Source organism: Populus nigra, chromosome 16 (assembly GCF_951802175.1).
Source record: "Populus nigra chromosome 16, ddPopNigr1.1, whole genome shotgun sequence".
Lineage (NCBI taxonomy): Eukaryota > Viridiplantae > Streptophyta > Magnoliopsida > Malpighiales > Salicaceae > Populus > Populus nigra.
This window is the reverse complement of record NC_084867.1, coordinates 13078819-13091126: the sequence shown is the minus strand read 5'-3', so window position 1 is coordinate 13091126 and position 12308 is coordinate 13078819. Positions and strand designations below refer to the sequence as shown.

The 12308-nt window shown below is 36.5% G+C and overlaps 3 protein-coding genes across 3 annotated transcripts; 2 read left to right on the top strand and 1 right to left on the bottom strand.

The window, feature by feature from the left end:
* Window positions 1-298: 298 nt before the first annotated feature.
* Window positions 299-1845, bottom strand: LOC133675103 (chaperonin 60 subunit alpha 2, chloroplastic-like). The gene is made up of 2 exons (XM_062096380.1): window positions 1539-1845; window positions 299-1143 (listed from the first exon to the last, which is right to left on the bottom strand). Exons 1-2 carry the CDS (start codon window positions 1758-1760, stop codon window positions 856-858), a joined length of 510 nt encoding a protein of 169 aa, XP_061952364.1. The 5' UTR covers window positions 1761-1845; the 3' UTR covers window positions 299-855.
* A 1988-nt stretch (window positions 1846-3833) lies between these two features.
* On the top strand, window positions 3834-6374 carry LOC133675102 (protein NAP1-like). Its single transcript, XM_062096378.1, has 5 exons — window positions 3834-4113; window positions 5067-5148; window positions 5344-5454; window positions 5703-5828; window positions 5916-6374. The coding sequence occupies exons 1-5, from the start codon at window positions 3842-3844 to the stop codon at window positions 6072-6074; spliced, it is 750 nt and encodes a 249-aa protein (XP_061952362.1). The 5' UTR covers window positions 3834-3841; the 3' UTR covers window positions 6075-6374.
* Window positions 6375-8208: 1834 nt separating this feature from the next.
* LOC133675094 (MDIS1-interacting receptor like kinase 2-like) lies at window positions 8209-11803 on the top strand. The gene is made up of 2 exons (XM_062096370.1): window positions 8209-11120; window positions 11241-11803. The coding sequence occupies exons 1-2, from the start codon at window positions 8258-8260 to the stop codon at window positions 11627-11629; spliced, it is 3252 nt and encodes a 1083-aa protein (XP_061952354.1). The 5' UTR covers window positions 8209-8257; the 3' UTR covers window positions 11630-11803.
* The last annotated feature ends 505 nt before the right edge of the window (window positions 11804-12308 follow it).

Here is a 12308-nt window from a genome sequence, read left to right as displayed (position 1 = left end):
CTTCTCTTCTCTATCTTGGTGTGCATATAGGCTTGAATGCATTGCCTATTTATAGGCAAGAGTGAGGGTATAATGGTCATAAATTTAGGAGGAATATATGCCTAACAACTCATCCTCCACTCATACTCCACCAATTATACCAACTCATCCTCCACTCACACTCCACCAATTACAACTCATCTCCCACTCAAATCTCATCAATTATGCCAACTAATTAAAGTGGCTTTACAAAAAGATGGAGCAGGCTGCTTCTCAAACAGCAGAACATGTTTTATAACACTACAAGGCAATAATCCAATAGCAAACAAAAATCAATTAAATTTGATGGCAATAGACCAAAACCTCGTTCAAATAAAATTGACAGATGAATCATATAGCAGTCAAGGGAAAATATAATTGATAAATAAAGGTGATTTTCTGCTTAAATTGTGTCAGTGACTAACTTCAGTTGAAGATTTTAAAGAGGGCATCTGGATATGGGGATTACTCTTCCTATATGGCTACTTGCTGAGTTACTGGAATAGTAGTGAGTTTCTTGACAGGAAACCAGCCAGAAAATCAAATATAACAGAGACCAAACACAAAATTTAGGGGAATAGTCGTCGATGTATCAGCAGGGAGAGCCAAGCATTGCCAGACAAATGCAAAGTCTTTCATTATGGCATTTGATGCTTTTGTGGTCTCAAGCATGATCCACCTGGTGATCCCAGAACTTGTAAAGGCTTGTTGAAGAGACTTGCTTCACCTTCAAGTTTCATTCTGACCAGCCAACTCAAAACTGTTGATATGAGCCATCAGAGCAATAAAATTTCTTCAGCTTCTTTCTACAATTTTAACAGCTCTTTTCCATTTTTCTCAAGGTGTAATTCCAGGAACATAAGGGACAGCGCGCTTGGGCTTCTTTATTTTTTCAACCAGCACAGCTTGAGTTGTTAGAACTATCCCAGCAATTGAGACAGCACTTTGAAGTGCACACCTAGAAACTCTACAAGGATCTACCACCCCTGCATTGGGAAGATCTTCATATCTACCAGTCATTGCATTGTAACCAGTTCTCCAGTCACAAGATCGAATATTCTCCACCACAACTGCTCCATCAACCCCTGCATTAGTTGCAATTGTTTTTGCAGGTGCAAGAAGTGCCTGTAATGCATCATTGCTATGTGTTACTACATGGGAGAAGAAATTTCCCTTTATAGTCATTTAGAAACCACTACTTGTAGGGTTTCTCCATGCTACGCCCTGCATTTATAACCATTTCACAAGGATGTCCAACTTTATCACTAATTATGAAAGGAACCTTGGTCCGTTTTTCAAGTCTTGTGCAATAATCTGCTTGAGCACAAACGCTGCATGGTAACTCATTCACAAACGCTGCTTATTTCTATTTGAGACGCAAAATTCACCAATCCAAATAAAGAAATAAGCATAAAAGGCACATCTCACAAAAGAAAAGAAAATCACCTTAGATCAAATCCTAGTGAGGCGAAAGTGTGAAGAAAATAACTTTTGAAAAAAGAAAGGAACCGAGAACCGACCTTTGCAACAATATCAGCACCAATCTTCTCATTTACATCTTTCATGGAATTTTTTATTGAGGAGATCTGCTTCGAGAGATGTACATATGTTGCACCACCACCAGGTACTATCCCTTCATCCATGGCAGCAAATGTAGCATTCTTTGCATCTTCAATTCTGAGTTTCCTATCTTCAAGTTCTGTCTCCGTGTGTGCTCCTACCAAAATTTGCATGCTAAACATGTTAAATCTAAAGATAACTTTAAAATAAAACACCACCAAACAAAATATTAGAGTCCTGTCGTTTGTCTTTGTATTTCTTAAGGAAAACAGGGCAGAAAAGAATTTGGAGAGACAAAGAGAATTTTAAAATCCAGAGGTTGTTAGAGAGAGTGTGTGATCAGTAAGAAAGAGAAGGCAAACTTAATGCTTCCCAACAGCCATGGAAACGACCTGTCATGTCCCGTATTGTCACCGGCTTTACTTGTTTTACCTGCTATATCCTGTACTTTCTTTTTTTATTATTTTTATTTTATGCTGTATGTATATTTTTTAAGATTATAATTAAATTTTTTCAAGATTATTGGACTAAAACATAAAGTTTTATTTATTTATTTTGGGAGGGGGACGCTATACATCCCATCCAAATACATAGATAAATTATCAGCAAGGAACCTTTTTTTTAGGTGAAATTTTCTTAAATTCAATCTGTAGAAATTATGTTCACATAGTATAACTTAGATAGCAACAAATTTCAAGCAAGAATAACTAACAAATTATCTAGCCATTTGTGGACTTTTTATACACTAATAATTTAAAAGCATCAGTAGTCTTCGTGTTAAAAAAAAAAAAACCAAAATTATTTAAGTAGTAGTTTTATTATTTGAACAACAACAATTACAAATGTGGCGTCTTGTAAAACTTAAGCTTGAAGGACCAAAATTTAAAAAACAAAGAAAAATATCCATACAAAACATGGAAAAGAAGCAGAACTCAGTTTACCTTTAGGCCCTAAAGTGAGAGAAACAGCATCAGCAAGCTTATCAATTCCTGCCTGCAAGGCTTCTCTACAATCTTTACCAAAAGATATCTTCTTTGGACTTGCTTTTACCACTAATTTATTCACTACTTGATGGTTTCTCCATATCCCACTTGCCCTTCTGTTCCCGCCAAGACTCTGCAACAATATTCCATGTTTACGCATCAAAATCAAAACACTCAGACACCCACATATCCACGAACACAGACACAAATACAGACATAGAGATAGATGGTGAGAGCGAGATACTTACAGAGAATAGGGGTTGTTGAGGGAAGGCAAGAGGTTTGGAGATAGAGAAGGAGAAGGACATTTTTCTGCTCGTTTGTTGATTGAGCACGTTGTTGGCTTTGAGAATTTAGAGGGGCTTTAGAGCGCATCGGGACGACCGGCTCTGTTCGCTGTTAATTCTGTTAGTTGATATTAATAGTTAGTTAGCAGGTTGTTACAACAGCTATAATAAGTTAGATAATCAGTTGGTAGTTATTTCTGCTACTATAAAACACACAGGAGGGGTATCAGTTGGATATAGAATATGGAATACAGAAAATTCAGTCTCAACTCTTCTCTCTCGAATTCTCTCTAAACAATTCCTCTGTTCTTCACCTTATTTCTTCTTCACTTGTTAAGCAACCTTAACACATACATACAATGTCGACATACTCCAATTCTTTTTCCAAAAGAATTATAGCGGTTGGAGAAAAGGCACATCATGTAGATCAATATAAATAATGAGATTATCTTGTTTACTTGTGGAATTTTATTAATTAATTTGGATTCAGACTTAAAAAAATTATAAATATTGTGAGATAACATTTCAATCAATCAAATATAATTGAAAACACAATCCAATTTGGACAGTTTAGATGATAAGATTTTATGCACTTGTGATTTTTCAAGTGCTTATCGCTATAATGTCAAGAAATTTCACACCATCACACAAGGATTTCTCATTTGTATTTAAAAGACATGTATGATTGGGACAGTTGAAAGAAGGTAATCCGGGGTATTGTTTGAAGGAAACCAACAGAATGATAATCTCTGTTGGTCCTCTTAGCTCTGACTTGAAAGAAACCATGGTGAAGTCAGCGGTATTGCATTCAGAGTAATGCCATGTTTAAGGAAAAACTTTTAACAAATTTATAAAGAATGGAAACAATGGCAGTAGTGGTAATTTAGTAAACTTTATGGCTGTTTATTTTATGTTTCTATTCGTTACATATTCATTTTACAAATCATTACTCTTGCATTTATGCTTGGCTTGTAAGTATGTTTCCTTCTTATCATGGGTTCGGTGAATTCCTTGAACATTTTTTTCTGTTGTTGCCATTTTCTTCTACCATTGTTTTCCAGAATTGGCTTCCTCATAAGAGCACCAATAACAATATCATGGTATGTCTTTTCTAAGCAGGAGTTTCGCAAGGATTGGTTGTCAATATTGATGATTGTCACATCGGCTAGGTCATCTATAAACATAAGACACTTGGAGAAAGCTACTGTCTCTACTGGAAAGAAAAGCTTACTGTCAGAAGGAAATGCTGCATACAATTGGTCCAGGTATTCCCCGACTCTTGCTCGCCCTATAACTAGTGCTACCGCTAGGTTGCTGAAAAGTTAGCCCATTACTGGACTGACTTCACGAAGCCGATCCACATAGTCTAACCCCTCTAGTTTGAGATTTATACTATGATTTGAGTGATACAATTATCTAACACCATATAAACTATAATTATCAACATTATATCTGTATAAAAGTTCAAAACTGACTGAATTATTTGTTGGAGAATTGATATCTCCCTCAGAATCAAACCACTGCCCAGAAAGTCAAGATGAAAAGCTTATTTATTTTATTGAAATTACTTGGAAAAAATTTAATGTAATGTGGAAAATTATTGATGTGCCGTTGAGCAATGTTTCAAAAAACTTAAATTAAACAACAATTAGTCTTACTAGAAATTCATACCACAACGTTTTGCCTGGCAGAGTACTCCATGACTCACAGAGGCACCAGTTTGCGAGAGTGAAGTTTGTTGTGGTAGCATAGAAAATCCACTTTGATTGGGCTTGTGTTTGGTGTGGCTTTGTGAAGTGGCCTTGTACCGAGAAGCTTAAACTTTGAGCTAAATGGCAAATGCTCTACCATGGTATGGGAGTTAGGCACATTATACCACTTAATGTTGTCTGGTTTTCCTTTGAGACTTTGAACCATGTGCTAGACCAATAGTTAATGTTAGATGACTGTTTCATGATCTGAGTAAAAAATGAAGCCTATGGGCATACGTTCCCTCTTTTCACAGGAAACAATGGGAAAATAGTATGGACAATCATGATTCTGAGGTTCTTATGAAGCCTATGGGCATAGGTTCCCTCTTTTCTCCATACAGCATCTCAATTTCATTGTCTGCTGTACTGTATTCAGGAGGTTACCTTGTTCACATGGAAAATCCAAATTATTTTGTTCAAATTGAATGTTGTTGAAATCTACAGACAGGAATCTCTTTCAATCGCAGATGCGTTGATGAATTAGAGTCGCAATTATCAAAGCATGGAACTCTAAAAAAGCTGTATTTCTACCATCAGCACCTTACAGTAGTGAGTTCCTGGCTTATTTAGTTTATAATTTCAAGTCATGAAGGCTGGGCTCCTCAAAATACTCAATTGGGTATTGTTGGACTTTCTAGGCAGCATGCTCTGTTGCTTTTTGTTTCCACAATTATTTTGCTAGGGGTTACTCTTTTCCTTACGGGCTCCTTGTTATAACTAACCATGCATCTTTTTCCATGGTAGGTCTTTCGGAACACCATGTTCGGACCAGAAGGACGTCCTCAGCATTGCTGTGCATGGCTTGGTGTTACTAGTAGCTTTCCAGAGTGTGCTTCTCCAATTGTTCCAGAAGAGGTGATCCATCAACTTGCTATTTCAGTTGGGGAGAGGGGCTATAATTGATGATTTTTTGCTAAGAGAAATTGAAATGGGAAGACTTGGATTTTATTTTATTTTATCTGCTGCACATTGCGTTGATCCATACTCGTTAAGGGCATGGTTGAACAGTTTGCACATTGCGTTGATCCACCCCAACTGTGCTTTCCATCTTGCATATCATGTAATGGAAATGTCATGAAAACTCTGTCCTTTTCTGTAAATAGGTAACGAAAATTGGGCGAGATGCAGTCCTATATGTTGAGTCTCTTATTGAATCTATCATTGGAGGATTGGAGGGATTAATCAATAGTCTTGATTCTGAAGGAGGATTTGGTGCCTTAGAGGCTCAGGTTTTTACTTTGAACTGTGATATACTGTAGCAGATAAGGAAATGCTTGAGTAGCAATATTAGAAAGCTAATGTTTTGGAAATTTCAGCTTCTTCCAGGGCAGGCTGCTTTTTATTTGAATGACACATCCAGAGTTTCAATTCCTACATCAAAATCTACCAAGGGAGGGGGAGCAGTTGGCTTTCCTTTGCCTGGCCATGAGAGCTACCCTGAAAATAATAGTGCTATAAAAATGTATGGAATTTAACTTGTGCTGCTTTTCATGGATAATCTGCAATGATACAACATGTCTTGATTCTTGAGTTTGTGTTGATGGCAAGGTGGAAGCTGCGATGCAAAGGTTGACCAACTTGTTTTCAGTTCAGAAAGATAAGGAGCCTATATGTGTTCTTAACCATATACACGCCAATTTATCAGTTAGAGATCTCCTATACAAGATGGAAATGAATATACACACAAAGGAAAATCGATGAAAAGTATTGCATCGTTACTCACTGACCCTTACGCAAAGCTGAATATATATGAAACATATTAATTTTGCAGAATAATTATCATATGATGTTCAGCAGTATGTCATTGGCCAATATATTGACATCTCTCCTATTTCTTTTATTTATTTATTTATTTTGAGCAAATGAATGTTATTTGACAGTCACCTCAATTTGTGGGGTTAGGTTCATATCCTACAAACTGTTCCGGAAACATAATTGTCAGAGATTCTAAGAAAATTGCCAGAGCAGTCTATTTTCTCCCTGATTGTTTCACCCATGGCTGTAGAATGACAGCCAGATTAATAGTCACAAATCACTCTCTGAGCTGTAAGTTTGTTGGATTGTTCTGCTTTGCTTCGCCTTTTCTTTTGCCAACAGAACCTTATCTTGACTTCATCTGCCTATTATCATTTATGACGTGCTTGATTTGCTTTTTTTCTTTAAGAGCTGTTTCTTTGCCTTTCATGATTTTAACAACCATTAATTTTGTTAGCAAAATTAATGGTTATTAAAATCATGATGCGACTCTCGTAAAATTATACAATTAATATATATCTAATATGTAAAATTAAACTAAAATTTAAACATTAGTAAAATTAATAAAATTCATTTAAAATAGATCAAACTCATTTAAACTCGATCAAATTTATAAATTCGAACTGATTTTACGAGTTTGAAGGACATATAAAATTATGCTATCTGATAATTTGTATCTTAGTATTTTCATTGCTTCAAATTTATATCTTGCAAAATTTATACAATCTGATAATCAAGGGTTTGATTTTGACTATAATTATTATAATTTTTTTAACGATACAAGTTATTTGTGGATTATATTTTTGTAAAATAAAAAAACTGTTAACATATCAATAGGCAGATTCCTTTGTTTTAGTTGTCAAACATATAGAATAAAAGTTGTAAATTAGCATGTTTGACTCTTAGAGTAATTAATGTTAAATGACCTATCAAAATTTGAAGTGACTCGTTTTTTTTTTAAATGATGAAGTAAGTGAGTCAATTTGTTCAAAAAATAGAGGAATCAATGTGAAAAAAAATAAAGTGTTTGAACTTTTTTATTGTTTATTTTATTTTTATTTTAATTGTGTTATATTATTAATTACTACTTTACTGAAATTGTTAATATATAATTAATTAAAATATTTTCCTTACAATTTTATGATTTAAATTTACAATTCAAGGTTATATTATATATTCCTTATACACAACCTTACTTTTGTGGTATGCCATTTAGAAATATAAAGCACAATAATGGATGCAAATTCCAAATCTGAAAAATCAAAGAAAATGTCACTGTGCTTGAATTCCAAGCCAAGGAGACCAAAACGTCAACTGTCGTCAACAATGGCAAAATATCAAAGAAAATGTATTCAGCCTCTATAATGGATGCATTATATAATGTCACTGTGCTTGGACCTGAGGCCAAATGTGTAAATAGCTTCCAAATGTTTATTGGATGCATTTGTCTGAGTTCTATCCCTCCATTTGATCTAGTGGGAGACATATAAAATGTTTAATTTTTATTTATGAAAGTTTTGTTTTTATTAAAAGGTTATTAAAAGGTTATATTACTATCCCAAAGTCTTCTAGTGGGATGAGTTGTGATTGACTTGAATATCTACGGCTCACTGGTGGCCAATGTAAATGTCATTCCACCCACCTTTATTGTTTGCGCTAATTGTTTCTATAAAAAAAATTAGTGGATTCATTTGATTGATAAGAGACCAAAGAAAGGAAGAAGGAATGTTTTTCCACACTTGAAATTTCATGGGAAACATCCAATCAAGAATGGAAGACGCAGACGTCCACTTAAGAAATCTTCGATCATGACCAAGACAAATGAATTCCTGCATATATATACGTATGCAGGGCTCATCATTTTACACATCCTCCAGAATTAAGAAATTAAACCACCAAGGCCATGGCTTCCCACATCTTTCTCTTTTCCACACCTTTTTTGGTTTTTTCCTTTCTTGCTTGTGCTTCCTTCTTTGCTTCTTTTGCTTACTCGGCTAGTACTGGAGCTGCTGAAGTAGCAAATGGAAGGAAGGAAGCGGAAGCTCTTCTAGAATGGAAAGTCAGTCTTGACAATCAAAGCCAGTCTCTCCTGTCTTCTTGGGCTGGAGACAGCCCTTGCAACTGGTTCGGAATCAGTTGCGACCAGTCTGGTAGTGTCATCAACATAAGTCTGCCCAATTATAGTTTGAGAGGTACGCTTAATAGACTCAGATTCTCTTCCTTTCCTAAATTGACTGTGCTTAACCTTCCCAACAACTCCCTTTATGGTTATGTTCCTTCACATATAGGTAACCTTTCTAACCTCTCCTTCCTTAACTTGGCTTTCAATAGCATTTCTGGCAACATTCCACCAGAAATTGGAAATTTAGTGTCTCTCAGAATTTTAGCTTTGTCATCTAATAAACTAACCGGTACAATACCAGCATCTTTAGAAAATTTAAGAAACTTATCTAAACTTTACCTTTGGAATAATAATCTTTTTGGTTCCATTACTTTTATTGGAAACCTGACGAGATCTCTCACCACTTTGATTTTGTCATCTAATAAACTAACTGGTACAATACCGGCATCTATAGGAAATTTAAAAAGCTTATCTACACTTTACCTTTATAATAATAATCTTTCTGGTCCCATTACTTTTATTGGAAACCTAACAAGATCTCTCACCAATTTAGATTTATCATCCAATAAACTAACTGGTATAATACCAGCATCTTTAGAAAATTTAAAAAGCTTATCTCAACTTAACCTTGCATATAACAATTTTTTTGGTCCCATTATTTTTATTGGAAATCTGACGAGATCTCTCACTATTTTAGATTTGACTTCTAATAAATTAGCTGGTACAATACCGATTTCTTTAGAAAATTTAAAAAGTTTATCTGAACTTTACTTAGAGGATAATAGTTTTTTTGGTCCCATTATTTTTATCAGAAACTTGACCAGTTCTCTCACTATTTTAAATTTGTCATTTAATAATCTAACTGGTACAATACCTGCATCTCTAGGCAATTTAAAAAGATTATCTGCATTTGCCGTTGGGAATAACAATCTTTCTGGTCCCATTCCTCCAGAAATGAACAACCTTACACATTTGTATGCGTTACAAATATTTTCTAATAGATTGTCTGGTAATCTACCACGAGATGTGTGCCTTGGTGGATTACTTTCATATTTTTCTGCATTTGAAAATTATTTCACGGGACCTATCCCGAAAAGCTTGAGAAACTGCAGCAGCTTGTTGAGACTCAGACTTGATAGAAACCAACTTAGTGGAAACATATCTGAAGCTTTTGGCACACATCCTCATTTGAACTACATGGATTTGAGTGATAATGAATTGCATGGTGAACTTTCATTGAATTGGGAGCAGTTTAACAGTCTGACAGCCTTCAGAATTTCTGGTAACAAGATTTCTGGAGAGATACCAGCAGCTCTTGGAAAGGCAACTCATATACAAGTTCTTGACCTCTCGTCAAATCAACTAGTTGGGAGAATTCCCAAAGAATTGGGAAATTTGAAGTTGATTGAACTTGCACTCAACGATAATAGACTTTCAGGAGATATTCCTTTCGATGTCGCATCGCTATCTGATCTCCAAAGGCTTCGCCTGGCCGCGAACAATTTTAGTGCAACAATTCTTAAACAGCTTGGCAAGTGCTCAAAACTGATATTCTTGAATATCAGCAAGAATAGATTCGCAGGGAGTATTCCTGCTGAGATGGGGTCTTTACAGTCTCTTCAAAGTCTTGATCTCAGTTGGAATTCCCTCATGGGAGGTATAGCACCGGAGCTTGGACAGATGCAGCAGCTAGAGGTATTAAACCTCTCCCACAATATGCTGTCTGGTCTAATTCCAACCAGTTTTAGTAGACTGAAAGGCCTCACTAAAGTGGATGTATCCTATAACAAGCTAGAGGGTCCCATTCCTGACATCAAAGCCTTTCGCGAGGCACCATTTGAAGCAATTCGCAACAACACCAACCTGTGTGGCAATGCAACTGGTTTGGAGGCTTGTTCTGCTCTCATTAAAAACAAAACTGTGCACAAGAAGGGCCCCAAAGTTGTCTTTTTGACAGTATTTTCTCTGCTGGGTAGTTTGTTGGGCCTGATTGTAGGTTTTCTTATCTTTTTCCAAAGCAGAAGAAAGAAAAGTTTAGTGGAAACACCACAAAGAGATGTTACCGCGAGATGGTGCCCTGGTGGGGATCTGCGCTACGAGGACATCATTGAGGCAACTGAGGAATTCGACTCCAAATATTGCATTGGTACTGGAGGGTATGGAGTTGTATACAAAGCTGTACTTCCATCAGAACAAGTCCTTGCCGTGAAGAAATTCCACCAAACACCAGAAGTTGAGATGAGCAGCTTGAAAGCTTTTAGAAGCGAGATTGATGTCTTAATGGGTATACGGCATCGAAATATTGTGAAGCTGTATGGTTTCTGCTCGCATGCCAAACACTCATTTTTGGTATATGAATTTGTGGAAAGGGGAAGTCTAAGAAAGGTACTGAACGACGAGGAACAATCAGCAAAGATGGATTGGGATAAAAGGATGAACCTTATCAAAGGCGTAGCCAATGCTTTATCCTACATGCACCATGACTGCTCCCCTCCGATTATTCATAGAGACATTTCCAGCAACAATGTTCTTTTGGATTCAGAATATGAGGCTCATGTCTCTGACTTCGGCACAGCCAGGCTCTTAATGCCTGACTCGTCCAATTGGACATCATTTGCTGGCACCTTTGGGTACACAGCTCCAGGTATGTAGTTAAGTTTCAATATCACCTTCTACAGTAGGTTAGTTTACAAAATCACTTGAAAACAGAATAGGTGCAGTAAATTATTTTTGCAAAATATAGCATGACCAGCCTCTTTTGCAGAGTTGGCATACACAATGAAAGTGGATGAAAAATGTGATGTGTATAGCTTTGGAGTATTAACATTGGAAGTAATGATGGGAAAGCATCCTGGCGATTTCATCTCATCTCTGATGTTATCTGCCTCCACCTCCTCATCATCACCAATTGGTCACAATACAGTCTTGAAGGATGTCTTAGACCAGCGCCTCCCACCTCCTGAAAACGAGCTTGCGGACGGTGTGGCACATGTTGCAAAACTAGCGTTTGCTTGCTTGCAGACCGATCCTCACTATCGGCCAACAATGCGACAGGTTTCTACAGAGCTTACAACTCGATGGCCTCCATTGCCAAAGCTATTCTCCACGATGGAATTGGAAGATATAATGGTTCACAGAAATGTTATTGGCTGAATTTTTACAGTATACTTGGGCGTTTGTGTAAAGCAACTTGTTTGGCAAAATGTAATATTCAATAATCAAGTCTGTGTTAGATATTCCGTCCAAAGCATCATTTTAGATGAACTTGGTGAATGTCATGAATCATGTAATTTATTGCCTTCATTTGTATCAATTGCCTTCCTACTATATTTTTTTTTTTTTGGAGAGTAATAAACAATCCAAATTCCAACACAAAGACCGTACAATTATGATGAACAAAATTTCCACAATCAAACCAAACACAAATAACGTCCTGAAAGATCAAATAACGTCGTGACAGTCATTTGTCACGTTGAAATTCCAAACTTGTTCCTCCGGGTCTAAAGAGGGCTTCTGTCGCAGGGGTGATTTTTCGTAACGAAATTCAACCCGTGCGGCAGCCTAGTCCCTCACTAGACTCAGCCTTCCCTCGCCACTCCCACTCGTGTTTGCCTAATAACTAAGCAAGCGGAATACACAAGCAAGAATAAGAATCAAAGTGCACAACAAGCTTTACAGGAACTCTTTCCCAACCTTTATTAATCTCATACACAAAGGAAACTATACACAAATCCGTATGTGTGCTATGTACAAAGATTACATGCTACACCAAGCTACCTCTAACTAGTGTTCTACACGTTCTTGCATGCCCCTACATGCTGAACATTCCCAA

Coding starts and splice junctions, on each gene's coding strand:
- LOC133675103 (XM_062096380.1), bottom strand. CDS start 1,760: ATGTTTAGCATGCAAATTTTGGTAGGAGCACACACGGAGACAGAACTT. Junction 1,144..1,538: donor GTGCTGATATTGTTGCAAAG/GTCGGTTCTCGG, acceptor GATGCATTACAG/GCACTTCTTGCACCTGCAAA.
- LOC133675102 (XM_062096378.1), top strand. CDS start 3,842: ATGGGTTCGGTGAATTCCTTGAACATTTTTTTCTGTTGTTGCCATTTT. Junction 5,149..5,343: donor ACCATCAGCACCTTACAGTA/GTGAGTTCCTGG, acceptor TTTCCATGGTAG/GTCTTTCGGAACACCATGTT. Junction 5,829..5,915: donor TTGGTGCCTTAGAGGCTCAG/GTTTTTACTTTG, acceptor TGGAAATTTCAG/CTTCTTCCAGGGCAGGCTGC.
- LOC133675094 (XM_062096370.1), top strand. CDS start 8,258: ATGGCTTCCCACATCTTTCTCTTTTCCACACCTTTTTTGGTTTTTTCC. Junction 11,121..11,240: donor CTTTGGGTACACAGCTCCAG/GTATGTAGTTAA, acceptor CCTCTTTTGCAG/AGTTGGCATACACAATGAAA.